This window comes from Chinchilla lanigera, unplaced genomic scaffold (assembly GCF_000276665.1).
Source record: "Chinchilla lanigera isolate Chin_1 unplaced genomic scaffold, ChiLan1.0 scaffold00103, whole genome shotgun sequence".
Lineage (NCBI taxonomy): Eukaryota > Metazoa > Chordata > Mammalia > Rodentia > Chinchillidae > Chinchilla > Chinchilla lanigera.
In genome coordinates this window covers 2,074,471-2,100,085 of record NW_004955504.1, presented here as the reverse complement: position 1 = coordinate 2,100,085, position 25,615 = coordinate 2,074,471, and the positions used below count along the sequence as shown (strand labels likewise).

At 56.0% G+C, this 25,615-nt stretch overlaps 1 protein-coding gene across 1 annotated transcript in view; it reads right to left on the bottom strand.

Moving 5' to 3' along the window:
* Nucleotides 1-304: 304 nt before the first annotated feature.
* Irx1 (iroquois homeobox 1) overlaps nucleotides 305-25,615 on the bottom strand; it is a gene marked incomplete at its 5' end in the record, with an annotated part of 27,242 nt that continues 1,931 nt past the window's right edge. The window contains 1 exon segment of the mRNA XM_013505917.1: nucleotides 305-968. Coding sequence (XP_013361371.1) covers nucleotides 848-968 — 121 coding nt within the window.

The following is a 25,615-nucleotide window of genomic DNA, read 5'->3' as shown; positions in this document are numbered from 1 at the left end:
CGAGGGAGCGCATGGCCCTGGGCTTGTCCCCAAGCAGGCCCTGGGCTGCGGTCCGCTCCACTCCACACATTCACCGCCCCACTGCCGCTGCCCAGGAAGGCACGGGCTCCTCCGGGGCTGGGCTCGCTCTCCAGCTGCATCCCAGCTTCCTGTCATGCGCAGCCAGGGCCCAGGGGCAAAGGGGCATCAGGACAGAGGCCCCCGAGACTCAAGGCAGCAAAAGCAATGACGCTAGCGAGGTTGTGTGATCAGCCTAGCCCAAGATGGGCCCGCAAAAGGAGCAGTGTGGTTTATGAAACCAAAGTTTGTAAAACCATTTTATTTGCCGAAGCAAAGAAAGGAGAAATGTGTGAGCCACAGGCACTGCTGAAGCCCGCCCACCGCCTGCCTCTAGTGTTCAGAGTCCGCGTCTGTCCTGACCACTTCAAACCTGGTTCTGAGGAGGAGCGTGGGTCCCTACTGTGGCCCTTTTGCAGGACAACGTGTGAGTCCTGAGATGTCTTTGTAAGCAGCTTCTGCGTTAATTTTAAGACATCAGCATGGGCTGCTGCTGACCAAGTATCACGTAATTCTGTAGTACAAATGAGACCGTCGGCGCCTTTGAACTGCGGTGAGTTAAGAATGGTGCACACAAGTTAAAAGGTACTGATTGGGAACACCAGGATTTACATGAAATGATCACTCCGACTTTGATAGGGCCCCGGACTGATTCAAAACAGCAAGTTCCACGTGAGGCAGCCTCATTCCCTTTGAATGGGCCTTGATCTGTGAGCAGTCGTCTATTAATCATATTACAGGTAAAGTAAATAAAAGCGTGCAACGTGGAGATCAGAGCCGTCGTCTTCTGCTACAGACAGAGGTGGGCACTGTGCAGTCCAGGCTTGAGGGTGACCAGCGTCCCGGAAGCAGAGGCCACGTTCGTCCTGACACGTGGTGGAGAAGTGTGGAGTTCAGCGGCCGGGGCAGACCTGAAAGGGAAGCAAGGAGCACAGCCCGAGTCTGAGGCCAGCCCTGGGGAGGGCAGAGTCTTCCCTCGGGGTGGTAGACCTTCATATTTTAATAGCCTTATTATCGGAGCAGTGTTAGGTTCACAAAATTGATTAGCAAGTGCAGAGTTCCCACACTGTACCCCTCCTGTCCACCTGCAGAATCCATGCCCCCCCAGCCCGTGATGGGTCTGACCCAGTCACCTGTCTGGACAACTCCCTGCCACCCAGAGTCCCCGGGCTGCAGGAAGGCTTTCTACAGTGCTCTGATATGCACATCGCACCCCTGTCTTTCTCTGATCAAGCCACTGTGACAATCTGCCACAGACAAAGGGGCTCTTAACCTGCAGAAACTGCTCATCCACAGGTCTGGAGTCCAAGCCAATACCAAGTTTCTGCGGACCCGGTGAGGAACAGCTGCAGAACGAGTGTGCCCCCAGCATCTGTGCCTGGGCTTCCCCCTCAGCGCAGCCATGTGGCAGGCGACCTCCAAAGCCTGGGCTGTGCCCTCGGGATGTGCAGTCGCCACTGTCCGCTGTCCCAGGGAGGGTGCACTGGCTCGAAGTGAGTTTGCTCCCCCTCCCTCCCGTCCGTAATCCCCCTCTGCCTCCTGGACGCTGTCTGAGGCGGCAGTCCTTCCCAGCTCTGGGCTGTGCCCTGGACAGATCCCTTCTCTTTATCAGGCACCTAGCCTGTGGCTTCTGTGACAGCAACACAGCAGGCCAGGCCATCCACGCTGCCGTCCACAGAGGTGACCTGGGTCCTCAGGTAGGAGGAGGGATGGGCCTCTCTGGGTCAGCGACAGGCCCTGAATCCTGTGATGGGGATCTGGACTGTGGCTCTACAGTGTCGGGGTCAGGAAATCAACACGTGCCCCCTCTTACGGAGTGGCACCCCAGGGTCTCTCCAGTAACTCACCACTGCATGGACTGAAAGTTGTCCTGGACTTTTAGGGAAGTTGCACTGCAGGCTCCTGTGGGCCCCAGCTTCCCATGTGGCTTCTTAGGAGCCCAGTAGCTCATGGTGGACAGGCTCCAGCCTGCCAGGTCATGAGGGGAACCCCGCTTGCTAGGAGCCAGGGTTGGAGCAACACAAAGTCACTGTCTGGGGCCCGGCAGAGGGGAATCCAGGATCAAGGTGCACATGGTTTCTCCCTGCCCGGGCCTGGCTGGGGCTGTGGACGCAACCTTCTCCAGGGCCTCCACACGGTCTCCTGTCTGCGTGTGTCTGTGTCCTGGTCTCTGCTTGTATGAGGACATGGATCACCTTCGGCCAGCACCCACCCTACAGCCCCATGTCACCTTAGCCACCCTGCTAGGCCCCTTCTGTAAATACAGTGACATTCCAACTCCTGGGCATAGGGCAGGGGTCACAGCTCAGCCCATGCCCTGAGGATGGAGCAGGTTAGCAAGCTCCACAGGGTGGGGTCCCTTGGGCCCTGAGGCTCTCACCCTAACTGCAGCTCCTGTCACCCAAAGCCACTGAGCTTGCTGCTGAGCCTCGGCCTCTTGGAGTCTCTGAGAGCAGCTGCACCTTGGCCTTGCAGCCCTAACTCCTGGGCAAACCCTAGAAGGCCCTTCCTTTTCCGGCCCCACCTTCGGTCCAGAGTGGGCCCTGTGGGAATCCTGGGCAGCTGCTTCCCTTGCACCTGATGTTGTAGTTGATTAACCCTGTGCTACGGGTGCCTTCGCGGAAACCCTCGGACCTAGGGAAGGGACGGGAAGGAGGGAACAGCGCAGAGGTGGCTCCGGCCACAGCACTCATTCCCTCAGGTGTATTGCACGCGGACAGAAGCCAAGTGCGCAGCCTTACTTTCTAACAATAGCTGATTATATTAGTTGATTACTTCCGCTTGGTGTTTTCCAGAAAACCCTTCTCTCCGATGGCTGTTAGACTCTGAATCAAGACTTCCCTTACTGTCTTCCTGGCTTGGTGCAGTCCAGGTCGGTACAGGGGCCATCTGGTTCTGGTTCCGGGGCTGGGGTGAAACCCAGCAGAAGGCCAGGAGGACAGGACTTGGGGTCCCTGGACAAAGGTGTGGCTCCGGTGGCTGTGAATCTGAACAGATGCAGTGGGAGATTCGGGACAAAAATATTTTCCATAAATGGTCTTTCTAAGGAACAACTCTGCTACAGTTAGTGTGGTAGACTCACAGCTCACAGTTCAGAAAAAAAGCGGGAGCTGGCTATTACATTGGGAAGGAAATGAGTACTCCTGAGGGAGGGTTTATCACTGCCTTTCATCACATCCAAATGAAGATAGGGTTAGGACAAGGAGGTACCCCTCCTCACGCGCCTAACACTGTCCCCAGCACACGATCTAAGAACAAAGACCAGGGCGCTGGCTGTCAGCCCTCTGAGGGACAAGGAGGCCCAGACGTCCAAGCTACTCACCTCTGGTCTTACACTGCTCTCCGGGACAGTGAGACCAGGAAGAGTGAAGCCCATTCAGGCGCCTAGCTGCAAGCTGCCCAGGAAAGTAGAGACACACAGACTCTAAAGTTGGAGTGCCCCTCTGCAGGAGCAGAGAGGGGCACCTTGGCCCTGTGATCGCCATCTTCTCCCAAATGTCCTAAATCAAAATGAAGTTCCTTCTATGGGTGGGAGCATGTCTCCAACACATACAGCAACCTCAGAAAAGCCACTGAGTGTCCGAAGGATTCTCCTCCCAGGAGGTAACTGCTTCCACCTGGGGACCATGGAAAAAATCTCTCACCTCCTGAGAGCCGAAGCGCCCAGCTCGGTGGACCCACTGATCCCCTCTGCCTTCAGGACCGCTCTCTGGCTACAGCATTTACTTCCTTTAAGGTTTACTTCTGCCAAGCCCATGTTGATGAACTGCATCAATTACCTATTTGTAGCTACAGAGAACCACATTTCGTTGAAAGTTGCTTAGCTGCCTATTAATCCCGATGTTTACCCCGGGAAGGGAGAAAAGCTGAAGGAATCAGGCGGACTGCAGGGCACAGGAGCACCGGCTGCTCGACAGTCTCAGAGCAGCCTGTTATCAATGCAACAATGACATTTTCGATGGAAAAATCAATTTCCCCCCTCCGCTCCTTTTAACCTCCAGTACGGCTTCCTTCCCTCACCCAGACCCAGATAACATCAGTCACCATGAAAGCGGACAGCACAGCCCTGGGCATGTCCAGGGGACACGTGGCACATCTGAACAGAGGGCCTCATTTTCCTCAGGCTGTGAGGGCTGCTGGACCCAATCGCACCTTTCAACTTTGCCTATTAATGCTCTTGTTCCCGGGGAAAACGAAAGCCTGGTGTTTCTGCTAATAATGGAAGCCGGAGAGAGCACTGGCCGGGCGGCTGGAGGAGGTGACAACTCTATTACCCAGACCTGGAGCACAAGCTGAGCCCCCGACCTCAAGCAGTGTGCAGACCGCTTCCAGCCTGCCTGGCCCAGCCCAGGGCAGAGCCGCAGGCGGAACTAAGGCACAGGTCTCAGGGCCTCTCCTGTGGTAGCCTGGAGGAGCCCAGGAGGATGCAAGGTTCTGAAGGCCCCAGAGCCAAAGGGGGCAGGGAGGAAACAGCAAAGTTGGCCAGGAGGTTATCAGTGAGAGCTGGAGCTCCACACAGAGTTAGCACTGCCTCGGCTTCGCAGGAACAGAGCAGTCCAGACAGCAGTCTTGCGGGCAGGGATGCAGCTCAGTGGCACAAGCACCTGCCTACCAAGCACAAGGTCCTGAGTTTGATTCTCAGTACCAAAAAAAGAAAAAGACACACAGCAGTCTCCACCTTCACAGCCCTCTTCAGCAGGGCCACACACACCACACAGCTTCCTGGCTGAGCCCGACCTTGAGCCACCCAGAGGCACCCACAGCCAGGCCCCAGACAGGGACACCTTCCCCATGGGACAGCCTCGCTGCAGAGTGCACCCCTGGCCCTCGCGACCGTGTTCCCGAGGAGTGACACCTGCCAGGGTGCCTGAGCATCCGGCTCACAGGCAGCGCACATGTGGCAGCTGCAGGTGAACTTCGTGGCCTTCGCACTGCAGACCAGCAACCAGGGACCTGTGGATCTCCATGCGGCACCTCGGGGGAGGGACACCGTGGCCGTCACCCAGGGGGGTCGTCGCCAGCAGAGCGGGGGTCAGAGAACTCTGCTGTTCATCTGTATCAGTGACTTCCTGCATGCTGCCTTTACCATCCCGTAGCTAGTGAGAGCCAAAGGTGATGGAGGTCAGAGAAGGCAGGTATTATCGGTCGTATCTAGATGTCCCCTGAAGGACCATGTGCTCCTAGGTGGGACTTTTGGGAGGTGGCCGGATCTAGGGTGTGTGATGCTGGGATTAAGGGTATGTGTCTTGGTTACTTTTTCTCATTGCTGAGACAAAATACCCAACACCAAAGGTTAACGCCAGAGGGGTGTATTTGTAGTCTAGAGGTTTTCATTCACAGTCGGCTGGCTCCAAGGCTGTGCTCCATGGCAGAGCAGCATTACAGAGGAGAACCAGTCCATGGCAGGGCAGGCAGAGGCAGCAAGGCAGCAGGCTACAAATGACAAGACAAGCAGGGACCCTCTCTCTGTCGCTATATCTTATCCAGGCTACTCACCAGTAGGGTGGACAGCACTCACACAACCTCGACCCTGCCCAGAACTGTGCCAAACCAATCAGTGAACTGACTTAGTTGTCACATACCCTAATTTCCAGCATTACACACTCTAGATCCAGCCGCTGCTGGAAAGCCCGCCTATGACTGCATCAGGCTTCGGGAGGGGGCATCTGGACCCAAGCTATGACAGTGTGTGATAACTGAATTAGCCCACTGATTGATAGGTTAGCACAGTTCCAGGCGTGTGTAAGGCGAAGGCCCACCCAGGTGTGGGTGGCACCGACCACTAGGCTTGTAGCCTGGCTGAGGTAAAAGGGAAAGGGAGGCTCCCTGCAGCTGCCTCCTGCCTGCCCTGCCGTGGACTGATTCTCTCCGGTGCTGCTCTGCTTGCTGTTCTGCCTTGGAGCCAGCTGAGTAAGGACTGAAGCCTGTTCAAACTGCCAGCTACAATAAGGGGGGGCAAGTGACCAGGACCAGGCCATCACTTCGCAGCCTCTTGGCTGAAATCAAGCTCAGAAGTGGGATCAGGGAAGCTGGCCGTGGTGGTGAGCACCAATAACCCCAGCACTCTGGGAGGCTGAGGCAGTGGGATTTGAGTTGCAGCCCAACCCTGGCAATTTAGGAAGTTAGTGAGAACTATCTTAAAATTTAAAAATATAAAAAGGTTGGGGTTGGGGGGAGTTCCTGGAGGTGACACCCAATGCTTGTGATAAGCTACAGGGTGACAGAAGGAGAAATAGAGACAGCCCCCAGCATGAACCCTGGGAGCAGGAGGGAAGCTTTGCCTGAGGTGGAGGAGACACCCCAAGGGCTCTCCAGGTGGGAGTGACCATTAGACACCAGGTGAAGGTGCAGGGCAGTGGGCTGGTCCAAGGCATGGGATCTGCATCCTGGGCCATATGCCATGAAGGCTGTTTCAAGTCCTCCTGAGTAGGAGAGGAAACCCAAGGAGAGAGTAACCACAGAAATGACCCAGGAAGACTCAGCATGAGAGGGCCAGACACAGGCAGCCTCTGTGCAGGGCAGAGGCCATCAGTGTGCCTGAGGAACTGCAGCAGAGCAGGAATCCCCAGAGCCCTTCCCCAGCTCTGCAGGGCACAGGTCCCAGGACCCCATTGGGGACCAACATCCATGGCACAGCCTGCGTGCAGTTCCGGGTGTCCACGTAGAACCTCCCACTTCCTCCCATGTCCTTCACAGCACCCCCGCCGAACTTCTGACCACACGTGACAGTCGATTGTCGCCTGCATGGCTGCTGTGTCACCCGGACAGTAACAACAGCACATTCAGCCCCTCGGCAGCGCAGCCCCAGCCATCCCGGGCCAACTGCAGGGACAGCTGAGGCGGGGTGGAGGACTGAGCGATTCTTCCCAGCTCCGAGGACAGAGGAGGCCGAGGCCACCACGGCACTGACGAGGAGGAACAGGCTCCACTGTCCGCAGGCGTGACCTCGGGCTGAGCTTGGACGTCTCCAGGGAGGGTGCGAGCCGGCGCCCCCGGCGTGGGGCGTTGAGGGAGATGGGGGCTGTGTCTGTGGGTCCATCGTGCAGGGGGAAAGAGCGGGCCCCGGAAAATGGGAGAGGGGCCCACCAGGGAAACCAGCTCCCCACAGCAGTGGAGACACCAGTCTGCAGGGAGGTGGCTGAGTAGCACAGGGACCCGTCCCCTCTGCTGTGGGGCAGGTCAGTGTGGTAGCTGGGAGTGGGGTGGGCCCCTCTTCTGTGTCAATGGCTGGCTGAGTCTGGAGGTGCAGAGCCCACGCAGGGCAGGGACCCCCTTTCTCAGCTTCTCTCCCGCTCCAACAAGGCACCAAGCTCAACCTCGGCTCCCGAGGTAAGCCGGTCCCGGAGACTGGCGCTCTTCCTGGAGACTCCACCGGGTCAGTCTAGCCAAACTCAAGAAATCCCAGAGAGCCAAGGTGTGGTCCTGCAGACACTGCGGCCAAAGACCCCACCCGACTCTCACTCCCGGGTGTCACCAGAGGTCCGGGGCCACCCCTAAATGGACAAGAGCAGGGTGTTGGTCTTGCTGGCTCCCACACGTGGCCCAAGCACCTGGTAAAATCGTGCCCCAGGCTGGTGGGAAGCTTTGCACCACATGTAGATGGACGCGTGTAGATGGACGCATGTGGATGGAGGTCCCGAGGGAAGGACCACTGTGCCTGAGGGATGAGCTAGAGGATCTGAGCCCTGGAGCTGCTAGGACATCTAGTGTCCCACAATAGTGTCCCACCTGGCCAGTGGGTGAGCAGACAGATGGAGGTTCTGGGCCCTGGCAGCATCGCCAAGCAGCTAAACAAGCTGGAAGACTCCTACCTTCCAGGAATGGCCTAGGGGTGTGTGACCCCAGCATCTCAGCCACCTCTAGGGGACATTCTGTCACTGCAGCAAGAAGCAAGCTAAGCCCTGCAGTCACACGCACTCACCCTCTTCTTCACACACGTGTGCACAGTTCTGCTCCAATGATGTGCAAGCCCCAGCACCCTGGCCTGAGCGGAGGCCCCCCCACAGGAGACTAGCCACCCCTGTGGAGGGACACGGGTGGCCCTCACACCAGGGCAGGGTTATCACTGACATCCTAGCCAGACTTTGATCTGAGCCTTCATCCAGGGAAAGCACTCTGTCATGGTTTGTGTCTAGATGTCCCCCCAAAGCCTCACGCAGTCATGGAGCGGGCTTCTAGAATTTTTGATTGATCCATGGTCCAATGCTGGGATTATGGGTGTGAGAGCTACACCCGCCCTGGGGCTGGCAGCCTGCATGCAACATAAGGGAAGGAAAGAGGCTTGCTCTCCCCACCTGCTCCTCGCCTTTGCACTTACTGCTTTTGCTGTTTTCTGTCTCTGTTAACTGCTGCCCTCTGCCACATGTCACCCTGCCTTGGAGCTAGCCAAGTATGGATCAAAACCTCCACAAACTGTGAGCTAAATAAACCTTTCCTTCCTTAACTCTAGGCATTGGAGAATTTTGTCCCAGCAAGGAGAGAAAAATAATGGAGACAGGGAGGGCAGGTACCTGTGACCGTCCAAATCCTGTTTGCAGATTGTGGCAGACAGAGGGTTGATGACAACCAGCATCTAACACCAGAGAGGAATAAAATAGGAGCAAGCACGTTGCATGCTTCAGGAAGACTTTCTTCAACCATAAAAGTGCCCATGTATGACATGTATGCATGTGTGCACTGTGTGTATGTTTTATTTCTGTGCCATGCAGTTCTGAGAAAGATAAGCAAGCTTGAAGTCATCACACTAAAGGGGGGTGCCAACCTGAGACTCCTCAAGGAGGAGCTGGCACTGCCACTGGAGGGAGAAATCGGTACAGCACCCAGCTGCACACAGGTGCCAACATGCTAACCATTGGTCCACCCAGTGATTTCTCGGTTGTTAACTGCTGAGTGTAAAGTAAATGTGCACCACTGATTAGAAGAACCGTATAGGCTGGACTTCTAGAAAGAGTTTGGTAAGGGAAACAGCGAAAGAGGTGAATCAGTCTGTTACACTTGGAGAGTTAAAATGATAATTAGCGCACCATGGAACGTGATCTCCTCAGGTGATTGGCTGGGTTGTGGGCTTCGAGACCGTGCCTGGCATTGGAAGAGTGGAGGGGCCTCGCCTGGAGTAGAAGGGACCCCGTGCATGGGCAGGCCAGGGAGACTGCCTTACTGCCCCTGAGTCGGGGGGCCTGGGGCTCGGGGCCTGGGGCTCCTTTGCTGATGCCTTTTACTTCAACGCATTTCATAGCCAAGCCATGAAATCGGTGTGTTCTTCTGAGGTATCACTCCAGCTTCTGTGTGTGACCGGTGACTGAAGTTGAACATCTGGGGCCACTGCGGACCTGGCTCTGGGTACTATTCTGAACAGAGGAGGGTGAGGCGGTGGGCCTCCATGGGGCCTGGCATCTTCAGGACACACGTGTACGGGCTCACGTGTGCTGACTGTCAGGAGGCACAGCTCAGGACCAGACGAGCTTTTCATCAAGTGGCACTGGGCAAAGGGAAGACTGTTTTGGTTTTTCCTGCAGGGCTGGGGAGGAACCCAGGGCCCCTTGCATGTGAGGTATATCCTTTGGCAGAGCTGTACCCTCCACTCGGAATATGGAGTGCTTTCCCTGATGCCCGGTAGCCTCATGAGGGCTGCTGTCTGCCTGTGATGGTTTGAACACACATCTTTGGGAAAGCAGTTTATCCACCTGGTTAGGCTGGGACATGTAGACACACTCACACACACACACACACACACACACACACACACACACTCATACACAAAGAATAATGCTGAGTTTTAGAGGACACACTGGGTATAAACCCAGGTCTCGGCATTAGCTGGCTCAATTAATTTTATAGCTGGAAGTAAAAACTATTCCAGAAATAGTTACAGTATGCTTTGATTGTGAATGTTTCTTTTTTCATTAAAATTTGCAAAAACTCATACAGGTGTAGCACTGGAACACCTAGCAGCATCCCCACTGAAGAGGAAAGCACACGGAACGGTTCTGCAAAGTTCTCCTTGAAGTTTTTCATTATATCTGTACATAAAGACAGAGGTGCAGCTACATGGGCATAGTTTCCAGAGTCAGCATCAAATCATGTCATCAGTTACATCTTCCGCCACTTAGCACTGTGACATAAACATGTTCGCATCATGGCCACACTTCCAACAGGTACCTTTCTCTGTGGGGACAGCATTCAGCACCCTCTCTCCAGCTGTTCTGAGGCACAGTGTATGGCCATGGTCTGCAGCCACCCACCCTCCCAGCACAGCAGAACGAGACTCCGTCTCGTTGAGACTTCATCCCTGCTGAGCACTTTTCCCTCAGTCCCTGTAACCTCATCTACTGTCCTGGCTCTGGTGACTGTGTATCAATCGCAAATAAAATAAAAATCACCTGAAGTGTTTCTACCGTGAAATTATACAGAAGTTCTTTTTAATTCTCCCATCACTTTCCACTGGATGATACACTACACTATTCAACTAATCCCCTTGTTGATTTGTTTTTGCTTTGTTCACAGTCCTACAGGTTGAGCTCAAGGTGTTGCACATGCTGGGCAAATTGCCTACCACTGAGCTGCACCCCCAACTCCTCATGGAGACTTTAAAGCCAGTTCCCAGGCCCTAGTCTTATAAATCTTTCCATGAGCACAGATCTCAGATCTTTTTCTGAACTCTGAGAGTTTTGCATCCTCTGCTTCATATTCATCTTCTTACTCCTTCCCTCTACTCCTCACTCATCTCCCCATTCTTCTCTTCTTTCGCTTTAAGCAGGAAGACGTCCCTGGACTGCTGACAGTTGGAAGGTGAAGTTGGTGTCTGTCTTGGTTACTTTTCTCTCATTGCTGGGACAAACTACCTGAAGCCCAGAATTAAAGGAGCAAAGGTTTATTTGGCCCAGTTTGTGGAGGTTTCAGTCTGACTTGGCTGGCTCCAAGGCAGGTTGGCACATGGCAGAGGGCAACTGTTCATGGTGGGGAAAACAGCAAAAGTAACAAGAGCAGAAACGGAGGAGCAGCAAGAGCAAGCCTCTTTCCCTTCACTGTATGGTATGCAGGCTGCCCGCCCCACGGTGGGTGTAGCACTCAAGGCAGAGGCCCAGAGATAGCAGGGATGAGGGCTGGCTCCTGAGGATGGAGCCTAGGGATGCAGGTTGCAGTGTGTGGAGATCTGGGAGCCCCAGGGGTGAGCTCCGCCCTTCCAACCCTGGTGACTGCCAAGCTGTCCAACTAAAGAATCATTTAGTTAGTCATGGTACTTTTAAAACAACTTCTTGAAATCTCTAGTTTAAAAAGAAAAATAGAGAGTATTTTCCCTGGACCTTGTGGTTTGGGGCCATGTGACCAAAGCTCTGCCCTGTCAAGTGTGTTATTTCTACCCGGTCCGCACTGCTAGCAGCCAGGTGTCCTGCCTGTAGCTCAGGGGCTGGCACCCTTACTGGAGTCGGCCCTTCTCTTCGGCTGGCTCTGCTGTGGTTGGCCAGGGTGGGGACAGCTAATGGTACTTTGCCCTGGGAGGTGCCAGCCACGCTGACTCAAGTGATCAGGCTGGCTCTCGGCAGCTGTGAGGGCAGAGAGGACAGCTCCGTGAAGGATTCAATTCTGTCCACAGCAGTATTGGCCCTGAAGGAATAGCCTTCCTTCACTTCGGGGCACTTTGGGGACAAGAAGCGTGAGAGGACTTTGCCATCGCCATCACTGTCCAGAGGGGAAGACAGAGGTGCAAGCACGCAGTCACTGCCAGAGCTCCGCCGGGCCTCCTTACCACAGCGGGCGCATGAGGGCTGCTTGGACCCCGCTCTTGCGCCGCCCCAGGTTGGGTGACACTCTGCTGTGCGGAGGCAGCCTTGTCCTGGACATGAGAGGGTGCTGGGCAGCGTCCCTGGGCCTCGGCCTCTAGACACCAGTAGCAGCCCTCAGACAGGACCCCATGAGGCCCCTGGCCATTGAGCGAGGTCCCTAGGGTAGAGGCAGCAGCCGCACACCAGCACTGAGAGCCACAGGCCAGTGCATGTGGCCCGAGGGATGTGCCCTCGCCTGCACCCACAGGCAGGCACTAACGCTGGGCGCTCAGGAGAGACACCACGGCGGTGATGTCGGATCTTCATCAGTACAGGTTTTGGGTACCTAGTGATCACACTGGGCTCGGGGAATCAGTCTCTAGAATGCAGCCCCTCGGTCACTTTCACCCGCACCGCCGGGCCCACGCCCCCAGCCCTAAATCCCTCTCCCCGGGTCACTCCCCAGACCCCTCTCCCACGTCCAGCGTGTCCACTCCCCTCTTTCTTGACACGTTCCTTTTATTTTGCTCTTTGAAGTGTTTGTACCTGGGTTTCTCATATCAGAGCAGCTATGTGATATTTAAGCTTCTGTGTCGGACTTACTTCACTTGGCCCTATGGTCTCACGTCCATCCGGATTCCCACAAATGGCTTGCGTTTGTCCTTCTCCGTGGCAGAGAAGCACTCGTTGTGTATAAACGCCACGCTGTCCTTGTCCGCTCATCTGCAGTGGACACGCAGGTTGCATAATTTAGCTACTGAGAGTTGTGCTGCTACGGACACGGGCACACAGACCCCTGTCTTTACAAGTCTTTCAGGAAGACATCCAGGAAAGGTATAGCACAGAGGGGTCAGCGGAATGTCTATTTCTGCAAACTCTGCTTTCCGAGGTGGCTCTGTGACCCTGTCCTTGAGGTCCAGCGTGCTGGTTTGGACACAGAGGGCACAGTGCCAGGTGTCTCGCTGTCCTCCTGCCTGGAAGGCGGCCACTACAGAGGTCCCCTGCTCTTTATTCTCAGTAGCCTGACAGCACCTCAGCCCACGGTGGCCCCTGAGCCACTCGCCACGTACCAGGTGGAGCCCAGCCCACTCTGAGCTGTGTGTCCACGTGCCCCGTGTGCCCAGAGCATCTGAGCCCAGCTTTGGCCTCCAGCATGGAGCGCCTGCTTCCCACTGCCGAGTCTCGGTGGCACCGGGTCCTGTGAACTGTGGCAGAGTGTGACACCCGACCTCCAGGGTCAGCCCCATCCTCCTGCACAGACACTTCTGCAGCCCTCAGCGCTGGCAGTGGATGGCCTCCTGTCCCTCTTGTCTCCGGCTGTGATCCGATGCGCGCATGATCTGTCCTTGAGCTGTGGGCAAAGCTTGCTGAATGTCCCTCGGTCCCTGGCCTGGATTCCGCAGCGTGGCTGCCTTGGGGCCAGAGTGGTCATCTGAAAACCCAGGCCCCTCGTGGCCCAAGGGGCGGGGGGCCTCCTCTGCCCGGTGGCCTCTACTTCCCAACTTCCCTCAGCGCTATCTGAATGTCGCCTTCCTCCTGCCCTGGGGTCCTAAGGGACCCAGGTCCACCCATGGGGCATGAGCTGGTGCCTAGGTCTCACATTTTGTGTCTTATTATGGGTTGGGACACTCAACTGTCACGGGGAGGTAGACATCAGACCCAAAAAGGCAATGGCGTTGGGGATGTGGGCGTGGTGTCACCCAGACAGGGACATTCTCAAACTCTGTGGTGACCTCTGATTTGAAATATACACAGCACCAAAGCAAGAAGTTCCTGGGCAGAGAGGCATCCAGGTAGTCGCTGGGGAAGGAGGCTGTGTGCAGCAAAGGCTGCCCTGGGCCAAGTCACAGGAAAACGAAGTCACACACATGGTATGGAGCAGCCAGACAGCAACAAGGTCCCAGTGTCACTTGGTAGATACAGACACCACTGACGAGACAGGAGCCCGGGCCCGTGAGCCTTGGTAACCAGAGCCACGAGGCTGTTCGTGTCCCTGCGGCATGAGGCCTGTAAACCACACTGATCACGAGACTAGGTCTTCTGAGAGGCTGCCCTTGTGGTCAAGAAGACAAGCACTTCAAAGAGCCTGAGAAAACTGCTGTGGTGGAACTGCTCGACTGTCCCCAGACAGAAGTGGGACGCACGACTGTAGGTCTCTTGTTCATGGGACACATCAACACTCCATCTGAACTAGGGGTGTCTTCTTTTCTCCTTGCTGTCATGTTAGAAATACCCCCATAACGCTTAATATTTACTCCATGTTCTTTTACTAGAATACACGTCTTGGACACATGTCGAGACCGAGCACAGAAATTAGCAGTTGCCCTTCCTTTGCAGTGCCTTGGACTTGGTATCAGATGTGCAAACCTTGACATGAGATTTCGGTGGAGAGATAAAAGCCGGACCACATGCCACACGCTATTTGTGGCAGATGTGACCGTCAGCGGGGCAATGGCATTTCCTCCACACCAGTAAATCTGCCTCCAACTTGGAAGTTAGCACGATGAGTGGTGAAAGTATGCTTTGTTCCCCGGCCTTCACATGGTCTCAATATTGGCAGTTATCGCCTACTTTATTTTTCAAATCAGACATGATCCTGCCCACTGCAGATGTGCCCGGGGCGGCCTCAGAGCCAGCCGCAGACGCCCTTCCTAAATCTGCAGGCTTCACGCTGAAAGTAAGTGCGTTGGGGCCGGGGCTTTTCCTTTTTACTTCATCCAGCTGTATGAGCCCCCACATGGTCCTGCATGCGTATACATCACAACTCCCCTGTGGGTCCCCATGGCTCTCAGCCCCGGGACCCTCGTCCTCCACCAGCACCCCCTGCCCAGGCTCCCCAGCCCCACCCCCAGCCTCTGAACTGCAAACGAGAGTTTATTGCAGAACGGCTGCAGCTTTATTAAGTAACTGGATTTACAGGCAATAACATAATCAATATAACATTAATATAGCACATAATTAAATAAGATTTCTACAAGGTCCTGCCTGTATCTTGAAATATAGAGATGTTAATTGTTTTCACCGGCAGAGTTACCAGGAGAGATTTGAGACCAAACTTGGAAGAACACAGTTCTCGGTTGTTCTGGCTTTGTATTTCCTCTGCATGCCACAGGCAATGGGCCCTGCAGCCCCAGAATGCTGGGTCCCCTTTGCACCCCCAGGGCCTCTTCTCTCCCAGGCCTTGGGGTGCAGTCACCCAGCCCCCAAGGCTCTCAAGAAGTGCTAAAGGGCTGAGGCAAATCCCTTCATTGTGTCTCCTAGGAGAAGAGGCTCCCGCTTCTACTCCCACAGAGGGGGAGACTCCTGGGCCTGTGCTGGAGCCCCAGTGACTGCCCATCTGCCGGCGTGGGACTCCAGGACCTACACAACACTAGAGATTCAGGGACACACACACCTGGGGGCAGCCCTGCCAGCTGTGGCCCAGCCACTGGCCATGGTCCACACAGAGGATGGGGAAGGGCAGTGGGGAGCAGGGTCCACATCCAGGTAGAGGGCAGACCCCGGGCACCAGGAAGATTTGAAAGCAAGTTCTTCAGCCCCACTTTACACAGCACTCCATCTTGAGCAGCTGGGAGAAGCAACGTCTTCTCCCGCAGTCTGAACGTTGGTGACACGTGCCAGGCTGCACCATCGGAGACGAGGAATAGCACAGCTCCCTGCGAGAGAAAACTGACAACCTGCAAACAGCTTTTTGATTTTTTTTTTGACACTGTGGTTAAGCCCAGGGCATTTGCACTGAGCTGTGACCCCCATCTCACCCACTCCTGCTCTTTTATTATTACTATGTGTTTGCAAGAGATAATCATTATATTCCCCTTGGGGAATAGGTACGTATACATACCACATCTTTGTCAGTTTTACTTTTCCTTTCTTCCCTGTGCTCCTTTTTACATTTTTTAAAATTTTTTTTTTTTTTTTGGTTTTTCTCCGGTACCGGGAATCGAACTCACGACCTTGCGCTTGCCAGGCAAGCGCTTTTGCCGCTGAGCTAAATCCCCAGCCCCTAAAATTTTATTTTGAGATAGAGTCTCACTCATAAGTCGCTAAGTTTCCCAGGTTGACCTTAAAGTTTCAATGCTCCTGCCTTGAAACTTTCAGAGCTGTGCCATGCTGCGCCTGGCTGCAGCCAGATTTGAAAATGAATTCAGCTGTGGGGTGCACCAGCTCTGCCCCTAGGGATCAGGAAGTAGAGGCAGCGTCTGAGGACCCAGAAGTCCCCTCAGCGGGTGTGTAGACTTGCTGGAGGCACACATCTCAGCCAGCAGAAGGAGCCCGGCCCCAAGCCACACTGCACACGAGCCCATCCCCTCCATCCCGTGGCGTGGCGGCAGGCTGCACACGTGGCCCTTCACACACACTCCCACGACATGAGAATCCATGCATGCAGACAGCCTACACCTGCTTCTCAGCAGTGTCCAGGAAGCAGCCACTGGGTGCCGGACGTTATTTGTAGTTTCAAGCAGGGATGGGCTCGTGGGATCTTGCTGGGCTCCATCCGAGTTTCTGTGGTGGGGGTGCTGAAACCCGGAGGTGGAACCGGTGTGTGTGGGGGGCTGCTCAGCTGGGGACACAGCCTGCTGCCACAGGGTGGACCTCAGAGGGCAGCAGGGAGGGCGGGAGACATGGGGTCATCGCCACCCTGGCCGGAGGGCAGAGGTCGGGCAGTATGCCCAGAGCAGTACCACTGCCCTCAGAGGAACACGTCCCTAAGCCCAGAAAGGCGTGTTGGCAAGTCTGCTGCTCCTGAAAGCGCAGGGGTTAAAACCTGCTCTGATCGTCCATGTGCTGGGCAGGAGGTTGCGCAACTCTGAGACGTTCCATCCGCTGCCGAGAGAGGAGAGTGCAGAGCCACGCTGAAAGCCTCGGAGAGATTCCTGCACATCAAACGCCATCCTCAGCGAGCAGGGCACGCCGGTAATTGTAAAGATATCAGAAACATGTGCCTGGATTCGGCCCCGCAAGCCCTGTGTGGCTATGTCCCACTACAGACTCCGAACACCCCACCCTGTCAGAAGTCATCTGCGGCTCAGAGCTGGCTGGGTGTGCAGGGGAAGTCACAGCCATGCGTTTCTGATTCATCTGCACCTCGCGGATGAGAATGTTTGTTTTACTGTTTGTAGCAGGCATTTGATTCCAAGAAACTAGAATTTTTACAGATTCTCAGTAGAAGGAAATAGGACCTGCTTCCCAAGAGAAAATGAACTTCAGCTCCTAGGTTTGGCACCTTCAAACCCGGCTGAGAGGTTCGTGCCCATTTGACTGGCAGCCGTGGCGGCAGAGTGAGGCAGTGCTGGGAGGAAAATGGGGAGTGGACTCACACCCCTGGGACCCTGGCGCCTTGGGAAAGTTTTCCTGAGTTTCGCTTTCTCTGTGCTTCCTCGAGGCCGTCTGTGCTCGCTGCTCAGGGATCGCCTCCACGTCACACACAATTATTTTATTATTTCGCTTTCAAATCATGTTATCGTCCCTGTAACCGGAGGCACCCTTCACCACGCGGGCGCCCGCAGCCTGGCCGGTCACTAAATGAGAAACTCTCCCGTGTAAATCTTTAGCTACGCCTTGGACAACTGCCGTCTACTTTTGGAATTAGCAGCTGCATTAATAGTAAAAGAGGAGAAAGATGTAGTGCGCAATTAAAGGTTAATTATACGCACACATCATCAGCGACCCTCTGATGGCGGGGACCAGGGACCCGGACTGGCTCAGGGCTGCAAGGTTGAGAAAGGCTGCCGTGGCCCTTGACAAGTGCGCCATCTCAGTACATCTCAGTTCCCAAGGTGAGCTGGGATCCAGGCGGGCAGCAATTCACTGGCCCCATTTCCACTGCTCAGAGTTGATAAATGGTCCCGCTGCTGGTGCACGCAGCCGGGCATCGTGGAGACCTGCCGTCCACGTGTGGGTCTGCACTGCCAAATATGAGTCCTCAGTGGCTGGCATGTCCTCAAGAAGCTGACCAGTGGTAGGGAGCATTGCAGATGCCCCAAGATCTCCTCCCTCTGGCTAGCCTAAATAGTTTCCACATTACAGATGCATTTGCTTGGTTCTGCAATGCATTAGCACCTTCCTGCCCCAGTTCAAGTGTTAATCAAACTGGAAAAGGGACACCAGAGCCTGGTGGTGGCCACTCCTTCTGCAGGACAGGTTTGTCTCACTCAGAACCCAGGCTATGCTGGGGCCTCACCCTCGGCCTCAGGATGACCCAGAAGAAGCACTCCCACAGCCCCTGCTAAACCAGGAATCCGGAAGGGGTTGGGGCACTGCACTTTCACACTCTGCTCCACGGGTCCTTCTGTCCCTCTTCCAGAATATGGGAGTGTGGGAGCAACATGGGGAGGGTATAGACAGGGTAAATCACCTAGGAAGAAGCCCCCTCACTCTGCACATGTAGACACACACAGCCTGTCTTGGGCATCTCTCTTGAACCCCCTGCCTGGGCTCCCTGAGCATACCTGAGGATGCCCATCCTGCGTAAAGACTCACCTTCATCCTCACCACAACCGAGCAGGGCAGCACAGCCTCTCCTTGGGGCACTTCCCCTACTGTAAGATCAGGCTGTTCGCATTTCCTGCCAGCCAGAGTGCTAGAATATGCCAAGTTGCACAGTTCCCATCAGTGGGTCTCTGCACTTCCAAACTGACGGGCTCTGATATCTAATTACTCTTGGTCCTGGTGCAAAAATACCTAACGCTCCCCAGGGAGCACTTGAGTCAGAGCTGTGCGTTCTTTTGTATGCTAAACGTACTTCTCCTGCACGGCCCCACGTGCTTCACCCCCGTTATCGCTGCATTTATCATTAGTTTTTCTCCTTTCATAAATAAAGTGCTGTCTGCTGAGCTATCTGAAGTTACGTTTGCAAACTCCGTCCCAACACCGTGCTGAGCAAGGAAACGACACTGCTGACCACAAGCGGCCTCAGAAAGGAGCACAGCGAGAACGGAGCCCTCAAATCTCCCCCAGGAAAAGTAAAACCAGAAGAACTCTGGGCACAGAGGAAATGGCACGCACAGCGGAGAGCCACTCAGTGCGGAGAACCGAACGGAAGTGGCAGCCGCCAACTCCAGGATGAAAAGCTCCTGAAAATGTTCTTGGCAACTGGACTGCAGTGCCAGGCTCGCTCGGGTGGCTGAGAGCACGGACAAGCAGGGAGCACTGCGGATCTATCCCAGGGAGGGTGGAGCGGGCAGGTGGCCGAGGCGCTCCTGCAACACAGGGCACGAGACTGCCCACCGGGCCCTCCGGCCAACATCCTGACCCTCTCTTCTTGCTGAGACTGGCAGGGGCTGCAGTATCCTGCCCTGGGGGACCTCCATCAGTCACTCGTTAAAGGGCATTTAGTGGAAGGGCATCTTGGAGCCAGAAACCAGCGAAAATTCCAGCTCTGCACGCTAGATTCGGAGATCCCACTTACAGGCAGTAAATAAATGCACGCACAGTGACACCAATAATAAGAAAGTATGTGTTAGGGAGCAAACAAGAACAGAGTCTCACCGGAAACTGGAACTCGCCCGGTATCCTCCTTTAAACCTCACGTCCTCAATTATGCACTCTGAGCCGGGGTGGACGCTAACGTGTTTGCACCGCTGGCTTTCGTTTTGTGTTTCCACAACTCACTGCAGGACAGCAAAGTCAAAAACCCTCCGTCCTGATCCACAGGACACATCTGTGGCGAATCCACACAGATGCAATTAATTTCCTGGTGGTATTTTTACACTGGGGGCCTAATGCAGGTCCCCATTATATAAACAAAAACTCCAGACAGCTCCTGCTGCCTGATAAAAAATAAATCAGATTGCAGAGGGCTGTGTTGGCCTAGGACTGCTACAGGCTATGACTCGTAATGAGGCAGCCCAACACTAATTACGGAGCTTATTAAAGAGAATTGTCGAACTGTACTCAAGTGCCCGCTAATCATGTCAGAGGAGGCGGGTTCAGGAACATGCAGCCCACAGTCACCCAGCTCCGAGGAGGGGATCACGCGGCATGGCAGTGTGCGGATCAAATCACGGGAACAATATCATTGTGCCCGGCAAATTGGACAGGATAAATCCGATGGAGGGCAGGTGAGACCCACAGCAGCTCGGAAGTAATTCCCACATCATAGCTCCCCCTCTGCACGAACATCTGCCGGGAAGGGGCCAGGAAACCGTCAGGCTCAAGCATCGCCAACACAGTACTTTATTATTAAACTTCTTCTGAATCTTCTTTAAGGTTGCAAAAGCAATATTTCAATGTACGCTTTCAGGAGGGTAGAAAAAGAAGATTAATAAAGATGTTAGGAAGCTGAACTGCTGTGAGATTTGTTTAATTATTCCCCACAGCGCTGCCCCAGCAATCTGCTGACATTTAGCCCCGACCCTGCAAATCCTCGGTAAATATTAATATATCAACTCAAACAGGCGCCGTTGTTTTATTGGTTCACGGGGCTTGGAGAGATTCGCCACAGCGGTGCAAAACGACGTGCAGAACCAAGGAGGACGGCCGCTTTGATTCCCCCTTCTGCCGCGCTCAGAGCCGGGCGCGCGGTGCTGGGAGAGGCTGCACGCCGTGGAGCGACACCCCACACGCCTCCACCTCCCTTTGTACAGGGCTGGAGGAACCCAAGCCACAGTGCCCGGAGATTAGCAGGCAGGCAGAGGGGAGACATCACACTTCATTACCCGGAGAGTGGAAATGTCCATAACGTGGAAGGCCCACCCTGCAGCCTGACCAGCTCTGCTGGACCGGGGAAGGGCTGGGGAGCGAACCGGGGAACCAGGGTATCACTCGGGGCGCTGACCCCTCCCCCATCGCATCTCAGGCCCTCCTAGAGCCGGGCCCACAGGACCTCCAGAGCAGATCTTAGAAGGGAGAGGGCTTCTGTTGGCTGAGAGGTCCTAAAAGGGGGGAAAAGCCTGCTTTTAAAAACTGCCTGGGTCTGCTTGTGTGTGTTGTGGTTGTGTGCACGCATGTATGTGTGTGCATTGTATATGCATGTGTGTGCCAGTGTGAATGTGTGTGCATTGTGTGTGTGTGGTGTGTGTATCTGTGTTGGTGACACCGACGTTTCTCTTTCTGGTGCCTCAAATTTAGAGATCTGTTATTGACTCGGCCCAGCGTGAATACTCGGAAATCCCTGAGGGCGGGATGCTGGCCTCGCTGTGGGCTGAGGAGGCCTCCGGAGCACCAGCGAGGGAGCAAGGGGACTGCCCGGGCCGCATTTGGCTTTCAGATGTCCTGTGCCACAGAGTTAATGCGTGATTAATTTTATTCATAAAAATGTTAATCACTTCATTGTGAGATCTTTTTAGCATTCAGTGCAGGGAGCACCTTTTTAATTTCTCTTGCCCACCACCTCACAGATGTATTTAATATTTTCAGACGTTGCTGCAGCGGTCCACAGAGCTGGCAATTAAGCATACGCTTAAATCTCAATAACAAGCAAAGCTACAGAAGCAACAAACAAGGAAATGGAGGAAGTAGAGCAAAGACACCAAGCCTGAAAGTGACCAGGGGCGTGTGGGGAGGGGTCCGCGCACGGTCACTGGTCATCAGCCACCTGGTCACTGCCTCCTGCTTGGTGAAAGATCCCCTCCCCGTGCAGCGCCCGGGTCTGCAGGTCCCGAACACTCAGAGAGTGAGTGTCTTCCTCCCCACTGCAGAGGACACAGCAGAACAGGAATTTCAGGGACAGCAATTGCAAATAAAGCCCTTCCTTCCGCTGTGAAGGTCCGAGCCTGCATTCTGCCCCTGTGGACGGCAGGCCGGTCCCTGGGCTCCCCAGAGGGTGGGTGTAGGTGCGTCTCCCATTTTCCCTGGACTCTGGGGCAGCCTGGCCATCGTGCCCGCACCTGCCAGTGTGCTTGGGATGCTGGAAGAATGGGTTGGAGGGTGGGTGACGCCAACTGCAGCGCAGAGAGTGTTGCCCTTAGGCTTTGCCGCTGCATGGTTCTGGGCCAAGGTCTGGAGGTCCAGGGCTGCCTCCCGAGGACCAAGGTTCCTTTCCTTCCTTTCCTTGAGGCCGGCCCTTGGCCTCAGTGTGGGGGCCTGGAGCACAGACTTTCACAGGCTCTGGGCACCATGCCGGTTGCCACTTCTGGCCAGGCCTGGGGTCCTTCCCCTCCCAGGGTCCCTGCCTCAGGGCCGCTGATGAAGTCACCCAGACTCACAGCTCTGGACCCTCACTCCTCTCCCCTCCTCTCTCCTCTCCTCTCCTCTCCTCTCCTCTCCTCTCCTCTCCGTGTCCCATTCATGGGGACTTTAAGCCCTGTAAGCAGCTTCCTCCAAGCCGGCCTGGTGGTGACTCTCAGGGCTCTGGCACCTGGCCTTCACAAGCCCCTTCCTCCATGGAAAGAAAATGTTTGAAACCTGTCTTCTGCCTGTTTTGGTACAAAGATAAACACTCGGTGTTCTTCCAGGAACTCCTCCTCTTCTGTCCAAAAGTCCTCTTTTTTCCTTTTGGAAACAAATCCAGAGACTTCTGAGGGCCCCTGGAAGTGGGTCCCCCACCCTGTGCTGGCTGTACCCACCTCCAGGCCCAGCCTCGCTGGGCAGATGGCCCCCTGCTTTCAGAGTCCTCCTCGGGGAGAAGGGTCCTCCGCCGTCCACAGGGTATAAAAGGCCCCCGCAGCCCCAGCAGGGTGACCTTTGAGGCCTTTCAGCTGCACAGCCATAATTAGAGTGCAGGAAGACTCAGTGGGGTGCCCTGGAAGCCTGCGAAGTCAGCCCGCTGAGCTGAGCAGGCCGGTACTGTGGGGCTTTTACTTAAAGGCCTCTGCTGAGCCGACGCCCTGGGGTGAGCATCCTTCGCCCAGGGAACTTCCTGGTTGAGGGTGCAGTGGGGACCCCTGGGGGCTGGGCTTCCTCCTCCGTGGGAGCCTCATCCCCAGACAGGACCCAGGCCCCCGTCAGGACGCGGCAGCCTGCTCCTCCTGGCCCAGGGAGGCACCACAGCCGGGCTGTCTCCCGTCCCAGTGCTTCACCCCAGAAGTGGCCGGAAACCCAGGGAGGGTGGTCTGTACTGGCGCAGCCCCAGCCCAAGTGACCTGCACCCACTTGTGTCCCCAGCCCAGCAAAACGATCTCCCTGGCTTGGCCTCTGTTTGTTCCACCATGCACAGCCTGTCCCCCAGCTTGCCTGCATCCTCGCGAAGGGAAGGAGAGACAGTGGCTGGGGACACGGATGTTTCTAGCAGGGGGCCAGGGTGCTGCCCGCTGCTCCTCCCTTGGCAGGGCAGCTGCCATGCCAAGGCACCCGCTGCCCTGTCCTCTTGTCCTTCCTCCTCACAGCCTCCTTGCTCTCTGCCAGAGTCCCACGCACAAGGACGAGGGAAACTTCACAGGGCATGATTCATCGGTGGCCGCCCCTCCGAGCCAAGGCGCGGATTACATTCATCAGTGTCAGACCACTAAAACCGAGATATGAATATGAATTCTCCATATTGCAGGCGAGATAAATGTGTGGGCGAATATAATTGATCGGAGGAGGGAGGGCAGGATGTGAGAGCGAGATCTCAGCCACTCTGCAGCTCAGCCTTGGGGAGGGCTCCGGGCTGGAGGTTCAGGGCCGGGAGTACCGGCCTGGGTCTCTCTGTCACCTCGTAGCATGGACTGCTGCACAAGGACTGCTGGGACCAGATCTGCTTTCTGCCCTCCCACCATAAATGCACCTGCAAAGGAGGCGACACGCAGGGTCCTTTCCAGGGGGAGCCTCAGCCTCCCTCCACCTGCACCGTCCTGGGTGGGGGTGGGGTGCTTTGCACAGACCGAAGCCTGGGAGGCTTTGGAGGCAGCAGCGAGGGGGAGTCTGTGCTTCCTCCATGCCCGGGAAGGGTTTTCAGGAGATGAAACCCTTAGACCCGTGGGGTGATTGCCCCCCGCCACAAGTCTCAGTAGATCAGTGGCTGAGAGAAATGTAAGAAATGGCTCACAAAAGACAAAATGCATTTTAGGGCTTGATCAAAAATTAATTTCTAGCCTTTTGATGGAGAAAAATAATTCTGAAGCTGTAAGTCTGACTTCTGTGTACAGGAAGCTCAGTTCTGAGGAGGCCCCACGTGGCCTTCTGGATGCGGAAGCCGCCAGGTCTTGTGGGCTGGGCCAGACACCCTGCAGCCGCCCTGGAGGCCTTTAAGTGTCCTGCACAGAAAAACAAAACCGGGAGGAGTGGAAGTCGGGCAAGCACATCTACACAGCCCGCCGCCCGGTTCAGGGAAAATGTCGGAGGAGGCCGGCCAGTTACAGATAGGGTCCCCGAGAGTCCACTTGCTGCTTGCAGTGGTCACCCAGGAGGGCTGCCCCGCACATCCTGGATGCCTGACCAGCCGAGGGGGTGCCGTTCCTCCTCAGAGGGTCTGGCCAAGGACCCAGGAGCTCTTTGGCCTCGGCTGTCAGGGTGAGGTTGAGCCCCAAGACGGAACCTGTGGCCAAGGCTATGAAGGTCCAGGAGCCCAGTACTTTAGGGACAGACAGTGGATCTCTCTGACGGCAAGAAGCACCCAAGGAAAACAGCACACACAGCAGGGAGCCCGGGGCACTCTCCCCTAAACCCACAGTTTATCCAACAGGCCAGGCAGCCCCCCAAAACCACACACACACACAAGAGGTGACCCCGGGCCACCGAGCAAGTCCCTCAGCACAAATCCTGGCTGACAGCTGCGGAGTCAGCCCAGGACCCCCAGATTTGCGCCACGCCCCAGAAGCGACGGCCGCGCGGTCAAGGCCCCATTCCTCGTTCCGACCATAGAGGGCGCTTCGACCACGTCCATTCCGACCGCGAAGCTGCTGGTCCGCGGAGACAGCCGAGCCCGGTCCGTCCAGGCGACCCGCGGCCCGGCTGCTCCCGCCTCCGTCCCACCCGCCGACCCGGCTCCCCGCGAGCTCCCATGGGTGGCGTCCCCTTGCGCCCCGCAGCGCGCTGCCTTCCGTAGCCCAGGGGACCAGAGGGAGGGGACCCTTCCTCCGCAGGACCCGCGAGTCAAGAGGGCTGGGGACCGTGCTCAGGGCTAGCTGAGCACCGCCAAGGAACCGCGGGCAGCGCGCCCCGACCCTGGAACCCGAGCGCCCAGCACAGGCTCTGGATGGGGCGTCGTGGGAAGGCTGGGTCCCCACGACCCGGGTTCCCGCGGCCCACATTCTCCTCGGCAATTTTGACAAGGCTGCGTACTCGGTTCTGCGCAGCCGTCTGCTCCCCAGGCCCCGCGCCGGTCCACGGCCCGAGCCTCGCCCGCGCCTCCCGCTGGGACTGTGCGCTCCCCGCTCGCTCCGGGCGCGACGCCGCCGAGACCGAGCGGAAGGGGCGACGCCGTCAGGCCAAAGCCCCAGTTCTACCTCGCCGCACACTGCAGTGCCGCCTCCTCACGCCCCAGAGGACCTCGGAACTGCAGCCCTGCCCACCGATCGGAGACTCTGAAAGAGCTCCCCAATTCCTCCAGGTTACACTTAACCAAGTAACTGAGAAAAATAAAAATCCAAAGCAATATTTCACAGTCATTGTTCCCACACTTCACAGATGACCCTGCGCCAGGTCGCACTGTTCAGACAATCCGTTATAAATCGACCTCCAGTCGGAAGTGCTCCTTTGGGGGTGCGATTGGAAATTCTTCTCATTTCCCCCCGTTTTGGTCCACTTTTTAAAACTGTCTAAAACTAAACTCATTTCTGTCCTGAGAAAGCCACGCCCCGGGCAAATGCTCCTCTAAACCTTGGAGAGGATTCAGCTGCCAGCCAGAAACTGACCTGGGACGATATTCACCGATGCGGCCACCGCCGCCGCGACGACCGGGGACCGACACGGGCGCTGCGCGGCCCCGGCCCCTGCCC